At 45.5% G+C, this 19101-nt stretch overlaps 7 protein-coding genes across 7 annotated transcripts; 3 read left to right on the top strand and 4 right to left on the bottom strand.

The window, feature by feature from the left end:
• Window positions 1-184: 184 nt before the first annotated feature.
• On the bottom strand, window positions 185-1375 carry I206_102197 (uncharacterized protein; the record flags this gene model as incomplete). Its single annotated transcript, XM_019158409.2, has 6 exons — window positions 185-216; window positions 291-420; window positions 561-625; window positions 718-867; window positions 970-1159; window positions 1217-1375. The coding sequence occupies 6 exons, from the start codon at window positions 1373-1375 to the stop codon at window positions 185-187; spliced, it is 726 nt and encodes a 241-aa protein (XP_019008155.2).
• A 425-nt stretch (window positions 1376-1800) lies between these two features.
• I206_102196 (uncharacterized protein) lies at window positions 1801-4576 on the top strand (the record flags this gene model as incomplete). Its single annotated transcript, XM_019158410.1, has 13 exons — window positions 1801-1855; window positions 2230-2335; window positions 2438-2467; window positions 2528-2614; window positions 2679-2794; window positions 2887-3076; window positions 3136-3319; window positions 3379-3490; window positions 3554-3630; window positions 3696-3845; window positions 3916-4089; window positions 4165-4379; window positions 4444-4576. The coding sequence occupies 13 exons, from the start codon at window positions 1801-1803 to the stop codon at window positions 4574-4576; spliced, it is 1629 nt and encodes a 542-aa protein (XP_019008156.1).
• A 394-nt stretch (window positions 4577-4970) lies between these two features.
• On the bottom strand, window positions 4971-5466 carry I206_102195 (uncharacterized protein; the record flags this gene model as incomplete). The annotated part of the gene is made up of 3 exons (XM_019158411.1): window positions 4971-5082; window positions 5172-5307; window positions 5376-5466. The coding sequence occupies 3 exons, from the start codon at window positions 5464-5466 to the stop codon at window positions 4971-4973; spliced, it is 339 nt and encodes a 112-aa protein (XP_019008157.1).
• Window positions 5467-5797: 331 nt separating this feature from the next.
• Window positions 5798-7386, bottom strand: I206_102194 (uncharacterized protein; the record flags this gene model as incomplete). Its single annotated transcript, XM_019158412.1, has 6 exons — window positions 5798-5974; window positions 6047-6250; window positions 6338-6575; window positions 6629-6697; window positions 6755-7257; window positions 7318-7386. 6 exons carry the CDS (start codon window positions 7384-7386, stop codon window positions 5798-5800), a joined length of 1260 nt encoding a protein of 419 aa, XP_019008158.1.
• Window positions 7387-8054: 668 nt separating this feature from the next.
• Window positions 8055-10909, top strand: I206_102193 (uncharacterized protein; the record flags this gene model as incomplete). The annotated part of the gene is made up of 13 exons (XM_070202524.1): window positions 8055-8353; window positions 8412-8669; window positions 8725-8961; window positions 9032-9203; window positions 9253-9355; window positions 9405-9426; window positions 9477-9514; window positions 9621-9745; window positions 9800-10032; window positions 10088-10148; window positions 10203-10370; window positions 10427-10453; window positions 10508-10909. 13 exons carry the CDS (start codon window positions 8055-8057, stop codon window positions 10907-10909), a joined length of 2145 nt encoding a protein of 714 aa, XP_070058625.1.
• Window positions 10910-11368: 459 nt separating this feature from the next.
• On the top strand, window positions 11369-12646 carry I206_102192 (uncharacterized protein; the record flags this gene model as incomplete). The annotated part of the gene is made up of 8 exons (XM_019158414.1): window positions 11369-11528; window positions 11594-11607; window positions 11663-11866; window positions 11918-11961; window positions 12022-12125; window positions 12175-12248; window positions 12304-12475; window positions 12525-12646. 8 exons carry the CDS (start codon window positions 11369-11371, stop codon window positions 12644-12646), a joined length of 894 nt encoding a protein of 297 aa, XP_019008160.1.
• A 213-nt stretch (window positions 12647-12859) lies between these two features.
• I206_102191 (uncharacterized protein) lies at window positions 12860-18472 on the bottom strand (the record flags this gene model as incomplete). Its single annotated transcript, XM_019158415.1, has 19 exons — window positions 12860-12961; window positions 13017-13098; window positions 13165-13470; window positions 13525-13756; window positions 13810-14041; window positions 14096-14733; window positions 14793-15105; window positions 15161-15465; window positions 15519-16007; window positions 16063-16181; window positions 16234-16289; window positions 16348-16430; window positions 16484-16644; window positions 16695-17225; window positions 17357-17518; window positions 17580-17682; window positions 17735-17817; window positions 17876-18029; window positions 18082-18472. 19 exons carry the CDS (start codon window positions 18470-18472, stop codon window positions 12860-12862), a joined length of 4542 nt encoding a protein of 1513 aa, XP_019008161.1.
• Window positions 18473-19101: the final 629 nt, after the last annotated feature.

Raw genomic sequence — 19101 nt, 5'->3', positions numbered from 1 at the left:
TAAGCAATGTTAGTGTAAAACATTGCTTTATATATCTGCATCCTCCATATACCCTTTCGCGGACCGATCGAAGAAAAGATGCATTGTCGTCATGTCATGTCGTTATTCGTCAATTATAAGCGGGACTGGTCGGTTAAATCTAACTCTGTATCTTGTGAGATGATGTATGTTCAACGCATGAGGATTAATCATCATAGTTTCCTCCACCTCCTTCATCTAGCAGATTTCACCATGATTAGCATGTCGTTCAACAGCGGGATTCTAAAAGTCGAATATGACTGATCACTCACCTTCATCCCCTCCGCTATCATCATCCCCTTCACCATTGTCAAAGTAATTCGCATCATAATCTTGGTGATCTTCCTCTTCCTCGTCCTCCTCAAAGTCAAAGTCTTCGTCCGAAGAAGGTGGTGGTGATTCCTGCAATGAATGACTCATCCGATCAGCTTTTAGCCCTTCCTCATTGAATGACAACATGGGCCTGTGAGTACACGCGAACGGATACTCTGCATCCGTTGACATATGCTCGTGGATGAAGCTACAACCAGACCAGAACTTACCTCTTCCTCTGCATTGTCATCTCCTTCTTTGTCTAGGTCTTCTATCTTACGTCTCTTCTTTGGTCCTACAGTGGATAAGCACAGTCAGTCTAACAGAGAACATGTGCCGTGCGGTACCTATCATATGTATTGAGAGCGACTGGACGAATTCACTTACTCTGTGTAGGCTTTTCGCCAACTCCTTCGAAATACCCTGCCCACAATGACGGCGGAAACATAGCTGAATCCAATTTCATAATGGTGGGATCGAGTTTTGATGGCCCAGCTTTGGCTTGTGCTTGGGATCGATCAGAGTAAGATTCGATCTCTAGACACGGTGACAAGTGCAGTTAGGATCCGACGTGGTGATTAGATACATGGGGCATTGCTGAATAGCATATCAAGATATCAGCCGGAATCTGTTGCTCACCAATACCAATGACTTTTCTTTCTCCAGCAATCCTCCACGGAGGCACATAACCCGTTGGCACGGTTGCGCTTGCAGTTGAAACAGCCTTTCCACTCATCAAAGTCGAGTTCAGTGAGATCGTAAGTTGCATCATCAACAATTCGTCTTCATCCGGTCCAGATAGGTATGCTGTTGATGAATTACCCAATGGCTGAGCAGCAGGTGAAAATAAGCTTAGGTCCAACAGATGAGAGATCGACCGACTTACAGGATATAACGCACCCCTCCTCCCAGGATCCATTTTGAGCTTATCCATCGCATCACTCCATTCTTGCCTTGAGAATGCACCGTATCCTCCCGGAGGCATTCCTCTATCTCCACCTGGTCCACCACCTCTTCCTCTTCCCCTGAATCCACCTCGAGACATGGTGCAGTGATTTTACGAGATCGAATTGGAAGAGCTGAGGAAAGGTAGAGCTTCTATGTGTACGTTGTTTGACCTTAATCGTGCTATATCATTGAGCATAGATACATGTAGGATATCGAATGATTAAAATGAAAACAAAAAAACATTTCTTCTAATGATCATCCTCCACTTTTAAGGTTACTCTAAACTGAAAGTGCCACATTGGGAAATACCGTATGGTGGAGGCTCAATGGATAAACAGGGTACTCACATAAGATCCCCACTGTAGATCTCCCCTCGTTTGTATCCATTATCATCATTATCACTATCTATTTTATCATTTGTTTTTATCAATCTACTTTTAGATGGTATATCCTCTGTAGGATTCAGTATCGTCACAGTACTACCGCTCAACACTACGCGCTCAGTCTCACTCCACCAGCGATATGAGTATCAATAAGAAGGGTAAAGCCGTTGACGTACCTACGGACGATGACACTAGTGAGTTGAATTGTTGCTGGGCTGTCAATGTCAAACATGGCTGTGTCTAGGTCTTGGTCATGACACCGGACTACGAACCGCATCTTCTTCACTTGCCCCCCCGAATTTTGATATCACGATCCGCAATCGATCAAGCAATGGACTCCACCCATTTTCATGCATGCTCTACGCGCTCTAGTTTGTCGAAAAACTTGCTAATGAACGAACGTTCTTGATTTTCTTGTCTACTTCCTACGGCTACATCGTTGTCCTTGAACTGCTCAATGTGCCAATCGTTTCTCTGCCAACTCGACAAAACCATTACCGGTTGTCCCTGCACCGTCTCGAAATTGTTCGTCTCCTACATTACAACTACCTGTATATACACTTCCTAGCCCTTCAACCCTTTACCGATGAATCCGGCGCACCAGCTACTCTGCCCGAAGTGGGCAATGGAGGGGAGGAGAGCAAGGTGAAAGTGTTGCTGGGCCTCATGAAGAAGTGAGTATTCACTTCTCTAGCTTCCCAAGTAATTTGAACATTGCTTCTTTCTCAGAAGGCTGAATTCGTCCATGAATCAATACTGATTCACGTACACCTTAGGTTGATGGGCGTAAAGGACGTAGCCAATCTGTATGTCATTTAGCTCATGCCGAAGATATGTCAATGGAGATGCTCACATTCATCATTTAGACGAATATCTCTACCTGCTTCTTTGCTTGAACCTATACCAAATTTGGAATATTGGCAATACGCAGATCGTGCTGATATCTTCGCTGCGTAAGCTGTGTCCGAGCCTTCCATCAATTGTACGTCACTGACTTTACGAAACGCTCAAATATAGTATCGGTGATTCGGATGATGAGCTAGAACGGATGTTAGCTGTGTTGAGGTTCTCCTTCAGCAAGGAATTGAAATTCATTAGAGCTAGATTGGGTAAACCTTACAACTCCGCGTTAGGTAAGCTACTACCTCTACATGCATCGAGCTCTGATCGTAATCAAATCGTTTCTCCTTGTTTCAGCGAAGCTGATCGCTATCTTTGCTTTCAGGCGAACATTTCCGTTGTTCCTGGCGATTGCCGCCAATAGTGATAGATAAAGAGACTGGTGAACCAGTGATCAGAACACATATCCACGTTCCAATACCTGGTGAACCATCTTATGGTGGGCAGGGAGGTTCTGGGTGGACTACCCCTATCCTAGGTCCTGAACATGGGGGAAAGCCAAACAGCGAAGCCAGGTGGGTTGATGAGTCTAATCGCCCTTGATGGGATATAAACTAAGTCGTGCATGGTTCAGCTCGATCGTCTCAAGCTCTTCCAAAGCTTCGAAAAAGCAAGGCGCTCCTCTCAGCTTAAAGCAATCCAACAAATCCTCCGATACGATCAGTATCAATCGAGCCATTCCAGGTCCAGGAGATGAGATAGAGTCAGATCCCGATGCGGGTGTGGTCGATTCGGAGAAAGTCACCGTAGTCTTCTTGGTACGTCTGTTCTACCAATCAGAAATGGTCACTCTAAGTTAGGTCATCCGACTTTGCAGTGCGAGCAAGTCTCGCATCATCCACCAGTCTCGGCATACTATTACACCTGTCCGGAGAAGGGTATTGAAGGATATGGTATGGATCAAATCTCGGCAAAGGTATCAGGAATGTGTGAGTCTACATACTTCCAGAATTGCTATTGGCCATGATGACTGACAATCTGCCTGGACACAGCCGTCAAAGTTGGTCCAGGTTCAAGTAATCATGGTATCTTCCTGCGAATAGCAAGAGACGGTCCAGGCAAGGGTGAAGTGAGTCTCCCCATCCTTCCGCTGGTAATGATTATACACAAAATGCTCATTCATATACCCACCAGGAATACCAAATCACCCATCCCTTTGCTTCGGTGAACGGTATTCTGAAGGGTTCATACTACGGTACCATCTCCGATCAAATCCAAATAACATGTAGAGGCGGTGACGCAGGAAAGACCAAACTACGTGCTTTGATAGATTACAAAGATGAGGTGAGTATCACGAACAAGTGGATTGACATTTCCCGACGCAACAACCGCATACTGATCGGTTCTGTACCAGTCCTGGATTGGAAAGCCAAGATTCCTGTTAGATGGTATCATTTATCGGTACACCGTTGGCAACGAGACAGAAGAAAGCTGGACCAAAGCCAAACAAGTACCTATGGATAAGGTTGTAGCAAATATCGAAGGGTCATGGATGAAGGAGATACGATACAAGCTGAAGGGTCAGAAAGTGAGTGGTTAATTCAGGCATACAATGGAGCCATCATCTTGGAAAGCAGTAATGATTGACAAGGTCGGATCACAGGAATGGAAGACTCTTCTTGATCTCGATCTTCTCGCTTTGATTCCCAAAGATGTCAGACCACTCGAGGAACAGGACGAGCAGGAATCTCGTAGATTGTGGGATCCTGTCACGCAACATTTGATAGGGAAAAACTGGGGTGAAGCTACTAGGCAGAAACAAGTGATAGAGCAGAAGCAACGGGATAAGGCTGCTGCCCGGAAAGCCAACGGTGAAGAGTGAGTTCAAATGTCAAACTGCTTTCGGTGCATTTTCTTTGAGCTAATCCGCAGTCGATATTAGGCATCACTCTCGTTACTTTGAAGCAGATTGGGAAGGTGGTCGACCAAAATTATCGGCTGAAGGACTAGAAGCGATAGAATCTGAAGTGAAACGATTAGATGCCAAGTCTAAGGAGGATGATACAGATATATAATCACTAGATGAGGACATCGGAGGAAGAAAGGTCAGAAGAGCTTGGCTTGACGCAGAATGGTAGGGGTTTTGCAGATCTGTGTGTCATCGCCATAATCAGGCTTCAATAATACTGTATTATCAATTAATTCGGAATCGATCACCATTATATGTAGACTCTCTTAGATACCGTTGTCAATAGGTTATGCAGCATAGTAATTTAATAATCAGTCGGCCGCGGTGTTCAGTCTGAACGAACTATCATTGTCTTCAGACACACTTGTTGCACACCTCAACCCATGAGAAACATTGAGATATACATCTGCTTGACATACTGCTATTATGTGTTCCTTTTCAGAAGTTTCATCCTTACCTCTTAACGTGCCAATCTTTAGCTAACTCTGGGACTACGTTGATTAACCTCGGACATTCCCAGTGACATCTTGATCCCCAGGTCGTTCAGCCTCAGCTACTTTCACCTTGTCTTCAGGTCCGCCGTCGCCTTCAAAGTCATCGGCGTGCGTTTGTCTGAGAGGTGGAGTGTGTTTGTTAGCCAATCGATCCCATAAATGTACTTTGCGAACAGATATGATAGTGTGAGGGTTCCATCTACTCACCTGCCGGTCAATTTACTCTGTTCCCCTCCTTCCTCATCGGGTATAGGTGGATTTTCACCCCTCTTTGTTCCTCCAACTTGCACAGTCGATCCGGGGAAGTCGGCAGTGACGTTCTCGTTCACTCCGGAATCGACACCTAAACATGGTTATTAGAGACTAGTTCTGTAACAGTATGTCCCAACGAAAAACGATCACTGAACTCACTGGAATCACTTTGTCCCTTGCCGCCTCCCGATACAGCTTGTGGGCTGTTGATGCTAGCTTCGAGCTTGTTAATTTCTTCTTGAACTGACATTGTGTAAGTTAATTCGTATAGCTTTTGTATGTCTGATAGAACAAATGATATAAACGTAGATAGCTATACGGCTTAAGACATATGAAATTGTGAACACATGACCTCCCACATACTCATTATTCAGTGTGGATTGGTTGGTGACGTCAATTACGTTGACTGTATCCGATTGACGTACATCTGCGACAATCGTATGAAGATAGATTCGATCCACACCTGTGCAACTATATAGACTAGTAGGGTTTCACGTGATAGCATGCGATGGAAGGAAGTTCCTCTTTCTACGGCTTTATCGTCATGTATGTACTCCATAACCCTACTAGGCATTCGCCAATCATGGACAGCTTAAAGTGATTTTACTAGAGTCGACAGTAGTGCCGCTATATACCAGAAGCTGTTGGCCGGTCTTCAATGAAGGGCATTTCTTGATCGAATTACTGTACTCGATTTGAATCTGAGGTTTGCCTGCCTTCAAGAATGGATCATACTTTTCACATTCGTCATACTCATGCTGTCAAAGGGTATTATAAAACATAATCAGTAAGCTTTCCAATGCAGCCCGCACCCACCAAGAACAACTCACACAAGATTCAATGACGTTAAAATCAAAGGCGTTGACCAAAGATGTAGTCCAATTTGTGGACTTGCCGGAATCTGGGTCGGTGATCAAATCGCCTGAATTTTTCAAATCAATACCTAACCCGTTCGATCGGGCGGTAACAGATAGCCAGAGAAGATAATCGACCTCGTTCTGCTTGGTGATACCGAAATTTTGCGTGTTTGTCCACTAAGGAATTAGTCAGTCTTCAGTCAAAGTGAAGGATACGAGCAAGTCATCGTGAAAGCAAGTAGGACTGGTGGAACGAAGACTCACAGCATCGACATTGTCAGGATCGACAGCATCACATCCCTTGGCAGCAGCCGCCTTTATCCTAGTCGTCATGATTTCCTTTATATTCTTCAAACATTTATCGCTTCGGATATCTAACCACCATTCTCCCCATTCTCCCAACAGGTTATTGTTTGCCCCTTGACCAGTACATTTGCCGGCAGAATCCGTGGTAACATTCTGACCGCAATAGCATTCAGGTAGGAAAGATTTGGCATCGGTTCTGTTCAGAAAATCTGTCAGAGCATGTCTCTTAATATGATACGGGCAGCTCACCTGAAAGGTTCCCAAGTTCCTGCACTGAAGTAACATCCCACTTTCTTTCCCTTTGCATGATAATTGGCTCTGTAAGTACTGTATCAGCTGGTCCAATGTCCAGTCAGGTCTGAAGAAGGAACTCACATCTGTTCAGTCGTACTTTGAGCCATATCCACAATATACGTTGTCTTGTTGAGGGATAATTTAGACTGGGTCGTGATGACAGGAGCGGCAATAGGTTGATTATCTAAATCATAAATGAATGATGTGGATAGGTTAGGAGAAAATGGAGTAGCACTTCCAGTAGCTACCAAGATAACACCACTTGAGCTTGTCCTACTAGCAGACTTATCTTCTGATGACGAGCTTCTGGCATTGGCTGTCGTGCTGCTCTTTGAGGCTTTGCTATCGCTTTTGGAAGTTGAGCTCGATGATGTAGCCGATTTGTCGTTTGCTTTAGTGCTGGAGACGAACGTGGAAGAAACTTTGCTAGGCTTTGAAGCGTTGTCGTCGCTCAACGATGTGGATTTTGGTGAGGCTAATGGAAAGGATACTGCTGAAGCCGATATACCGGCTGATGCGGTAACGGTCACTGTAGCTGTGACAGTCTCAGTGACGGTCAAGGCGCTACATGATGATACAGAACTCTAACGTTTCTTGTCAGTTTATAGACAGGCGCCTTAAGAAGAAGGAAACCGGGGACTCACAGATTGTTCCTTAGCCAAAATCGCTGGTAGCACAAATACGCTAGCGATAAAGTGTTTCGAGGCGACCATGATACCGAAGCGATGTATGTTTCAAGGATGTCAAAACGAAGACGTCTAGTGAATTCAATCGCTTATATAACTATCACGAAGGTTGTTGAACAGTCCTTTCCTGCGTTTGGTTGGATTATGTGTACACCGCATCTTGAAGAGAGGTCTCGTCTGTCTACACTATCCTTGCCCCCGGAAACCATTACTTCCAAGGCACTTAATTGACTTGTCGTTGTAGATGTTCAACTTAAATTACCCATCTCGTCAAAATGATCGACAAACACAGCTTTGAGTTTTCAGAAATACGTAAATCACGGGTCGGCTGTTCCTGGTGGCTTATTTGGCTCTTCTTGGTTGTATATTATACGGGAATAGCAAGAATGTCGAATTGAGGGCAGTTTTAAAAGCATCTACTCCTCCTCTGCATTCTCTCGGGGAGCATAAACACAGCAAGGAAGGCTGTGTTTGCCTCATATCGGTGAAAGCGAAAGCAGGAATCTAATGTAGACTGTTAAATCGTCGGTAGCCATTTATGACTAGTATGAACACTTCGGCATCTTCCGGTTTTCGTCAGTCTATCTCCTCTTAAAATGTCAAAGCCAAAACGCGTTCGACCAGATGCACCGAAAAGATCCGACTAAATTCCAGCGTTTCGAATGCACAATCCAGATGTACCATAACAGCACCTTATGCCAGCTCACCGCACTGCCCTTCCATCAACACCGCTGCACCGCAAGCCAAATCATGTCCGGACGTATCAAGCGTGCGAGTCTTGCCGAGCGGCCAAGTTGAGATGCGATTTGGGAAGTCCAGATGCTCCTCATGATCCACCTTGTCGGCGTTGTTTGAGGACTGGTCGTCAATGTAACTTCACGAGGACTTATCAGCGCAAAACAGCGAAGACTGATACACTCTCGCACATACATACACCTGATGTTCTGATTGATCCTGCGCTTGGTCTTGAAGATGATATTCACCCTCATCCCGAGTAGGTACAACCTGTTCACTTGCGAATATGCCTAATCCGCTGACATCCACATGTTTAGACCTTCGATACAGCCTTCTTTACCAAGACATGACAATAACGATCTGGGAGAATTCAAATTTGTACGAGGAGAAAGACTTGAGAACCCGGCGGATGCTTTGAGGATACTATGCGCAGCGGCGGAGGGTGAAGATAGCAAGGCGGGAGACGCAACGAATGTTTCGATAGATTATACCGTTGGAACAGGATTATGGAACCAATGGGTACCTGTCAGAGATGGGTTATTGACGTCGGACGAAGCCACAGCTTTACTATCATAGTGAGTGATATCATGTTATCTCGATTTGACTCCTCTGATGAGCGTTTCATAACAGCTTCGGCACACATCTCAATATATTGCTTCCCATAGTGCCTACACAATTATTTCAACCCGAAAATTTCCCTATTTTGCTGCGTGAGCCTTTATTGCTTGCTGCAATGATATGCACAGCTTCGAGATATATGGACCTGGGACAGTCTTTCAATCCCTCCGAACCTCGCCGCGCCCGAATTGTGCAGAATAAAATCACACACTGGCTAAGGGAAAGGATTGGATTTATAGCAATGGGAGAGTAAGTCCATTGGTCGTTGATTGCTTGCATTCATTACAGCTCTCCACAACCGCTGAATCACTCCACATAGAACTTCGTCGAGGACCATTGGAACGGTCGAAGCGTTGCTCATCCTCAGTGAATGGCCACCTCGCGCTTTACTCCTGTCCGATAACAGTATCAATGTCGCTTTACATCCCAGTAAAAGTCCGGGTAACCCGTGCAAAGTGTACGATGATCTCTCTTGGACAATGATTGGATTGGTGAGTGAGGCGAGCTCAAAGCTCAATTAGCTGATCACTGTCACAACAGGCTGTTCGGATTTCGCAAGAACTGGGATTGCATGATGAGAAGGCTTATCCTTCCGAGGCGCAAGAGGAGTGGTCGGTACATAGACGTCATCGTACATGGATCTGTGAGCTAATCCAGTACTTATGCAAGAACATGGGCTGACAAATGAACAGATTGTCAGGCGGCGGACCGGCAGTAAGTGACTCCCCTATCAATGATCCTACACATTGTTGAAGAAGACGCAGTGCATCTGTTCGTTTAGGTCGCGGATCCCTCATTCAAGGTAAGCAGAGATCGATTTCCCGCCGCTACACTATTGCTGATACGTGTTCATCCTTCAGCCAGTGAGTCAGAGCTTGAGTAATTGGACAAACCTGATAAATGTACAGAAATGCCTACTGGTTGGTGGGATGTGTTAGGAGAATACAGTCGCCTATCTGGTGATGAGACTTTTCCTTTCCCTCGGGTACAGGTGAAATGGAAGGATATTATGCTGGTGGCTCAGCTCACACATGTACGCTTATTCTGGCCATCCACTCTTGCGTCTAGGCTCATGTCGTCTCTGTAGATGATCGGTTTGATACAAGAGCAATTCTATGATTCAGCAGACGTAACGGCGGAGTTGATAAGGACGGGAAGATTTGAAACCACTTTACACAGGTTGAAACCTGAGTTGGAAATGGCTTGGCATATAAAGGCGGGAGATTTACCTACATATGATTTGTTCAATCATCAAGGAGCTTCTTTTAGTGAAGATGAATTGAGGGAGCTAAGATGGCGTCTGGATCTAGACTACATCAGGTATTTATACTTCTCGCATCATTTCCGAAGAAACCCTAATCTTATCTTGTTTCAGGCTGTATAGTAATGCTATAGCCATGCGTGCGGCTCAAGCCCGTGTCATGAGGCGACATTCGGTACGTACCTACTGATTATGTCTGTATGACAGCCATCTTACCTGTATATTTCAGAAACGGAACCAGCACGATAGAGTCTTTCAAGCTAGTGTGATCAACTCGACGGAAGGCCCATTTATCATCGAGGCTGTGGATGCTGCTGTATCTTTGGTTAAATACGGGATAGCATTGCATAAAAAGGCAATACTGCGATACTGTCCAAGTGGAGTTTTCCTCAGACTGGTAAGGCCAAAGTCTCATGGCATAATTTGGCACGTTATCGCTAAAAGTATACCTAGGTCTTCGCGAGTGTCTTCTTGATGAAGGTGAATGTCATCTAAGCCAATCACTGATGCATGTGAAGCTGACAATCTCCCCAGGCGGTGTCTTTCGGAGCTGTTGGCCAACCTGAACAAGAGATCGTGGACTTACAGTATGCTCTCATTCAAGCTTTGTCGAACGCTAGTGTCGACAATGAGCACGTTGCGGGTTATCTAGCGACGATGCTTAGTCGAGTCTTCCCCTCCATACCAACAGGACCAGCCAGAGCAGCACCAACCGAAGTGAACAACACCACAGATGAGATACCGAACACGGATACAACCAATATCCTTTCGCTATTTGGTTTCGACACGGAGATATCACCAAACCCAGGATACAACAGTCATCTGGAATCACTATCTGGCTTCGGCTATGATCCAAGATCAATAGTATCCGACATCGAGGAGATGCTTGCTGTGACGGAACATTTCCAATTTGATTTGCAGCAGCCTATGCTCTAAGTTCCGACATTCATCCGGAGGAGTATATTTATATACATATAGACTACTCATGCAATGCGTGAGATAAGTTCCGCATGCTTACGGACAAGCAGACAGGCTTGTGAGCAATCCCCCTACAAGAGTGCACAGTCGATCGATGCGGAGCAACAGAGTCATGATTTGTCCCATCTTATATCTATGCTATAATTCCCAAACCCCATCTGAGCCCCGCGAACGACAGATTCAATGCACACTTCAAGACATACTGCACATACTTTTGTTGTGCATGCAGACTATGAGACATAGAATGATTTGTCCTGCATTGTTGTACGTCACACGTTGCAGATCTAACAAAGGATGATCAGACTTTCTGATAGTGTATCACTACCCAAAACAACGCATATGAGAAACAAAAAGATGATCCTGAATAGACCATATAATGAATCCCCCTTACCAATCCATATCCCCTATTCGACATATATGACAATCGCAACTTCTCCTGCCATGATGAGTCATTCCCGAGCTGCAACAGCTTTACCCCAAGAATCTCCGTTGAGTGAAGCGCCTCATGCAACGCACGATCTGAGAAAGATTGCAAAAGAAATTCAACAACCATCACTCAAGTCATGGTATAAGCAGCGTGAGTATTCAATACTCGCCATTCTCGTCATCTTCTCTGATCAATGTAATACCTGTCTAAAATAGTTCACGTCGCTCTGGTGAGTATCATCACGCGCAAGACTATTCATCACTGCTAACAATTGTCTTTCGTAGATTGGCGAGTTCGTCGGCACGTTCCTCTTCTTGTTCTTCGCATACGCCGGAGTCACGGTAGGCAAGACTGCTTTGGGTGGTACACCATCGACTACAGGAGAGTATCTGGTCTTCTTACTCTTTGCAGCAACCAGTTTTGGAGCTAGTCTTGCAATCAATGCCTGGATCTTTTTCAGAGTATCCGGAGGTCTTTTCAATCCAGCGGTAAGCTGTACTTCAATCGGTGCTGTATTTGTAAAGCTGAGAAATCGTCAGGTTACTGTGGCTTTCGTATTCACCGGTCTTATGCATCCTCTCAAGTGAGTAACCGTGGAAATGGATATGGGTGTTCCCGCTGAATGTACGGAGTTGTGTTTTAGAGGATTAGCTATCTGCGTGATTCAGCTTCTAGCAGGGATCTCTGCTGCCGGGGTAGTGGCTGTACTCACTCCAGGCAAACTCAGTGCTGATAATACCCTGGGACGTGAGTCGGTTGACGTGCAGGGAATAAATGCTGATGAACCATGGAAAAGCCAATGTCTCGATATTACAAGGTCTTTTCATGGAGATGATCCTTACTGCAGAACTAATACTTACTATCTTCATGGTGAGTCGGGGCATGATTACGTTTGAGGTATTAGACTAATTTGTTTGATGGCTAGCTTGCGGTCGAGAAACATCGCGGTACTTTCATAGCTCCTATTGGAATTGGTATTGCCCTCTTCATGGGTCACATGGTCGGCATATACTATACTGGAGCTGGCCTCAATCCTGCTCGTTCACTTGGGCCGGCAGTTATTGAAAAGGAATTCCCGAGTTATTATTGGATATACTGTGAGTATGTCGTTCGGATATGATTCAGAATTAATGGCATCATCAATAGGGATCGGTCCACTCCTTGGCTCTTTAGTAGCATCAGTCTTCTACAAGGTTCTTCGGATCGCCGAGTACTACACCGCCAACGAAGGTCAAGACGATGATGGATTGGCGCAAAAGACAGTCTGAAGCGTCAAGTAAACTCATTTCCAGAGAGTCTGAAGTAGATCGCATGCATAGACTTGCTCGCCAAGTCGAACGAAACGAGTTCTATACGATTCATGCATCTATATTTGCGTAAAGCAAAACTTCATTATATCACGTTGAGAAAAGGGAAAGACGATAGATAGTGAATGCTTGATTATGTATGTTTATTGGCAGAGCAATTCCAGAGCAAGAAATTTACTGGGACCGAGTCTTCTCAGGTTCATGAGATTTTGATCGGGAAACGCTCTTGAGATCTTCCCTCTCTGGAGTGGGCTTCTCCTTTCCTGCTTTTTTGGGCTGTGAAGATTCCGTCAGCGAGAAGAGTCTATGTTGTTTGACAAACAATACTTACAACTCGCACCAGCCAGTAGAAACCGATAGCGGCAATGATATTAACGATGATATATACCCACATGAGACCGAAATTCCTCCATCTACAACAAGAAGAATCAGCTAAACCGTTTCGAATATCAATAGGATCATCGAAATGCTCAACTTACCGGTGAGAGTACGAAATATTGAAATTGTTCAAGAATGTATTCGTACTATCGAGAGAGCAGAATTGACAGTTGCTCGTGGCGTTTTCGTCCAAAAGATAACCACCGGCAGTACTCGTGTAAGCAGTGAGGTATTCACTACAGGTCTGGCCAGCCGGCGGCTCGAATACCGAGTATTCGACTTCGGAGCATACTACATTTGTGTTGGCGACAGCGACACTGAGAATTCCCTCGACTAGGTATGTGAATGGAGAGACTCGATACATGAATTTCCAGAAGCCGGGAAGGGAGTTGTAGACGACCAAGACACTGTACAGCCAACGTAAGCAACTCTAATAGGGATTCTGATAGTAGGCGACGTACCCATTGAATATCAAACATAAAGAAAACATCAATTGAGCGATATTACCCGCTGCTTCGGCTTGATCCATACCAGCTACAATAGCGGTGGCAAAAGTAGAGGTAAAGAGGAAGAAGACCTGCATGTAAAGCCACATGAGAGCCCCTCGTACGTGGACCGTATTTGTTGGTACAGCATTTCGATAGTAACCAATTGGGTAGTACCAGCAGAAGAAGAATAATGTACCAACCAGCACTGAGGTGGAAAGGTCAGCCGAGTTGAGTCGAAGTCCACGATGGTAGACTCACTGGACCAAGGTATCTCAACTACGATATTACTCAAGATGAAAACCTTCCAACTGTATGTCTTTGATGGCCGTTCCCGAGATTCGTACAAACTTCGCTGGACGACGAAGTTAGGCATAATTTGTTGGACTAGTTGGCCAAAGATCAGGAATGACATGAAGGCACTGAACAATTGCGACTGAAGACCTTGTTGCGATGTGTCGGCTTTGAAGAATGAGAAACCAATGAAAAGAGCCTAAAGAGCATGGTCAGTATTATCGCCCGTTGCCAGCAATGGAATCCAACGTACGGATGAAACAGCAAGGAATAGTTTGGAATAAATGTAAGATGGAGTTCGCCAATATTGCTCGAAGATACGCTTGAGGACGACGACAAATTGAGTACCGAATGGAGCCGCAAACTCTGCGTATGCAGCTTTGTCGGCCTTGTCGACCTTGGATTGGTCTTGCGCTGGAGGTCCGTTGGCTTTCAATCGATCTAATTCCTCACGCACAGCAACACGCTCGGAGCTTTCAAGCCACTGCTGATGCCAGTCGACATCCGTGTGACTACCTGGCGCGGCACCGATAGCAGCCAACATCCATTCAGCTGGATTCTCACCAGGAGGGCATTTGGGTGCGCCATTCTTGACAAAGTAGTCAATGAGGATATGTGACCCTTTTCCAACTTCTCCGAAGTAAACAGTTCTACCTCCTTTAGCCAAGAACAATAAACGATCGAAGTTTTCGAATAGGATAGCCGAAGGTTGATGGATAGTACACAAAATAGCTTGTCCGTTCTCAGTAAGCTTTCTGAGGAGCTGCAAGATATTCCAAGATGTTTGCGAATCTAAACCGGAAGTTGGCTCGTCAAGGAACAACAGAAGTTCAGGCTTAGCGACAAGCTCAACCCCAATGGTCAACCGTTTCCGTTGCTCGACGTTGAGACCTGACATGACATCAGCGACATCCAGCCAACGCGCCATTATCCCCCAAATCATTACTCACCTTCACCGGGCACCCCGACTACCGCATCTGCGTAACCGTCCATTTCTAGCAATTTCAAGACCTCCTCAACATACTCATACTTTTCCTGTTTAGTGACATGTTTAGGTTGTCTGAGCAGAGCACTGAACCGCAAAGCTTCTCGGACGGTACTGGTTTGAAGATGAAGATCTTGCTGTTGTACATAACCGGTCTTCCGCTGGAAGGAGACATCTCGTTGATGACCATCGACAAGCATTTCTCCAGTGACTACACCCATAGTAACACGAGTAGCCAATACATCTAGTAAAGTTGTCTTACCAGCACCAGACACACCCTATGCGATGGACCCATCAGCGAAAGCCATGATTAAAAGTGAAAATATAGCTTACCATTAAAGCGGTAAGGGTTCCTGGTTTGACCCATCCGTCAACATGGTCTAAGATACGCCTAGTCTCTTTCTTGATTTTGATATCATATACCACATCTCTCCATGAGAAGATACTTGTTTGTCTTTGAATAATAGCGGTGTTGACGTTGCCGTTTGACCCAATAGCATCGGAAGGCTTGACCTTGCTATCACCCACGGATCCTTCTGATTCGGTATCGCTGCTCTTGGATGAACGCAGAGCTTCAGGGATTTGGCCTTTGGGGTACACCAGAATCTCTCCTTTGGATTGCTTTTCGGTGATCACCTCTGCAATTCACCAAGTGTCAGTCGAGCCGGACAAGAAAACAGGTAGGACTTACCTGTAGCGCCAATGTAAGTAGCAAAGAAGAAAAACATGAACGCTAACAGAATACCAAAGTTCCTCCATTTGTGACTATGCACATACTCGTAAGACAATTGAAGATAGGTATCACCATTGACCACACTCGACCCCGCAGTTGCGCCGACAGTGGAGCAGACGTGATTTAGAGGATCGACGTTGGCGTAAGCGGGAATCAGAGCTGAGGGAACATAAGTCGAACAGGTGAATTCTCTACCGTGGAACTCGTTGATCATGAGCGATTCAAATGCGTAAGCAATCGGATCGATATAGTTGATCCATCGAGACCATCCTCGCATATATGTGACCGGAATAGCAAAACCAGTGTAGACAACCAAGCCGATCATGATGATTGATGCGGGTGTCATCGCCGCGACGAATTGACGAGAGACGGAACCGATTGTTCGGAAGATCATGGACATAGTGAGTGTCGAGAAGAAGTTGATCAACAGATAGAAGAAGAATGGACCTGGGCACAAAATTCATTAACTTGGCTTTCTGTCTGAGGAGAAAGGTTGACATACCAGGTGAACGACGAAGATTAGTCATAAAGTATAAGACGAGGTTGAAGCAGATACAGTTCAGAACTTTGTAGGGCATATCGACAAGCATGGATGCGAAAGCCTCGGCAGACGGATGGTAGCTATATGTCGGATGAGCTTGATACAGGGGCAAAAAAGCGATTGAACACTCACAAAGCGTAACGGGCATGCTTCTCGACAATTGGACGTTGAGCGTACAGGGTAAGAATCTACAATGGGAAGACGTTAGCATTCAGTATTACAAATTCTGCATATCGCCTCACTCACTTCCAAGGCAGCACCGAAAGCATTCAATAAGACAGCAAAGAACAGTAAGGATCCTCTTTGATAGAAACTGTCCGTTGTGTCCTCTATAACAAACAGATCAGACTAGCAAATGATGACGAGGCGTGCCAGTACTCACGGAGATTGAAAAAGACCGAACTGATGATGATACCCATGATGAAGTTACCGAATAGTTGTGTTACTGTCAAACTTGGATCGGCTTTCAGACGCCAGAAGCCTCTTACAACACAGAGTTTGACTTGTTGGACGTATGAAAGGGTATAAGGCGATCCAGGTCGACTGTAGTTGATTTAGCGGGAGGCAGCGTGATTAATGGCCACATGACTCACATTCGCTTCGATTGCTGTGCTCTTCTCGAAGCCAAAAACTGGTCGTACCTCTCGCCTCCCGTAGGATGTAGCTGGTTGAACGCGGCTATATCCTGTTTCAATTGCTTGTATTCTTCACTCTCCCTCCACCGCCGAGCGAATTCTCTCGGAGTCTTGGGCACGCTATTCTCATATCCAGCTTCGGCTTGACGTTCCGAAGGACTGGTCAAACTAGTCAAGAAATCGGGAGTCGTTTGTTGTTCGGGACAATGGAAACCCATACGTTGGAAGAAAGATTTGGCTTCACCTGCTCTTCCGAAGTATATTTGCTCTCCTTCGTAAAGAACGCAGACTTTGTCGAAAAGGTCATAAGCGGATTGAGGGGATTGATAGATCGCGACCACAGCTGTAGTACCCAGGTACTCGGACTGCATTTTTAGAGTCTTACAGAACTCGATGGCATTCGCCGAGTCGAGACCACGAGTTGAGTTATCCCAGCATTGTAAAGGAGCACCGGCCAGAGCAGCTTCAGAGATGGATACACGTTTTCGTCTGTAGTAAGAGCAAGACGGAGCATGAGTGGCAATGTAGTGGGTTACAAGTGGCGGAGCGAAGGGAGGAAGATGAATGCAATCTGCTGCGTTAGCTGATGATTCGGAGACGCAGAGGTAATTAGGACTTACTCTCCACCAGACACTCCTCGAATATAGTCATTTCCAACTTTAGTGTTGATGGTATGCGAGATACCAAAGACCGACATAATGACATCTCTAAAGTGGGTAGCGAACTGGATCCTGCTCAATCCTCCTGGTGGGTTTCTAGGCGCTCGAGCCTCTGCAGCGAATCTATAGAAAGCGGTCAGCATGAGCAGGTGAGATGGAAAAAGGGTACCAATGCCAAACTCACTGGAGAGTCTCTCCCACCGTCATACCCGGGAAATGCACATCTACTTCCGCCGTATATATCGCTTCCCCTCTGAATTGGCCATGCATCTGTTTGGGTGTAAGACCTGAGATGAAATCAGCCGGGATTTCATCTGAAATGCTCCTTTGAAAACGCACCTCTATAATTCATCTCGGCTTCATCGTTGATGAAGATACCATTGGTCTCACCTGCAATGGTTTTGAGCAAAGTGGTACAACCACTACGACAGGTCATGGTCAGTCCTCTACACGTCCACTGGCGACTGAAAGATCACTTACCTTCCAGGAGGACCAAGCACCACAAGCATCTCTCCGCTCTCTAATACTCCATCCATGTCATTCAAAATATGCACTTTTCTCTTACGGTTACTCATGAGATCTCTGGCAGAACTGATGAGAGATAATGGTATATTGTAGACGGTCTTTTGATAGTCTGCCAACCAAAGTATTTAGCACATCAATGATAGTCAGCAAACCTGACTTACCTGCATCTGAACCGAATCCGTGTACACTAAGACCAGAATATGATATACCAGCTGTCCTACTGGGCGTTGACTCTTGACTGAGTCTGCTCATTTGTTTCACCCATTTTTTAGCGTCAAAGTTGTCCGAAAAGGGATCGAGATCGCTATCAGCATTGTAGTTGAAGATATCGTTGCCTTTGCCAGTATTGATGGAAGCACGGGACATCTGACGAGCAAGCCCAGTCACTTGGTGATGACGTTCTTGAGCGGTGGAAGGTTGGACGACCGCGCCGTCATCGGTCTGCTGATGATTATAGCCATCGTTGGTGACTCTTCTGGAAAGAGTTCTACCCAACTCTGGAGCCTCCTTGGTCCTCTCTACAAAATTATACCCGCCTATTCCTACGGACATGACGAGATTGTGAGAGTATCGCAGAGAGAGGCAAATATGATTAAAATTAGAGAGGAAAGATTATGGACAGGTGCATCAAATAGGTTTTAAATACAATTTCAATGGCCTCTGGTACGCTAATACGTGAGGGATTGGATTGGCTTGGCGAGTGAATGAGGGAGTGAGAGTATGGTTCGATCAATGAAATACATAACAACTGACAATTGTTTATCCTTGAAATATAGCAACGGCGCCCGTTGTTTGTCCCTGATCGAAATCACGAATAAACGTTCCACTTGTTCCACTTTATGAGTATATGGCTTGGGACAGGAGGCGGAGACACGGTGATCTAAAACAAAACAAAAGCGGCCAAGTCTTTGGTAACGTTAATCCCACGAGGCTAATCCGGAGAACGATCGAGACCGAACAACAAATCCAGCTAGTCTTACACGGAACCAACTGAATCTGCATTAGATCTGGACAATGATCGTAGCTCAGGCATGTGAGATGCCTTAAATTTACGTAAAGATGACAGAGCTGGAATCCCTCATTCGTCAGCGGGTGCCGCGATATCGTTGTCATCAGCCAAATCCCTCGCCCCCCGTGGACATGCCGGTCAACGGCAGTCAGATTTGCTCGCGAATTTATGC

Source organism: Kwoniella pini, chromosome 2, assembly GCF_000512605.2.
Source record: "Kwoniella pini CBS 10737 chromosome 2, complete sequence".
NCBI lineage: Eukaryota > Fungi > Basidiomycota > Tremellomycetes > Tremellales > Cryptococcaceae > Kwoniella > Kwoniella pini.
This window is presented reverse-complemented; position numbering and strand designations above follow the sequence as displayed.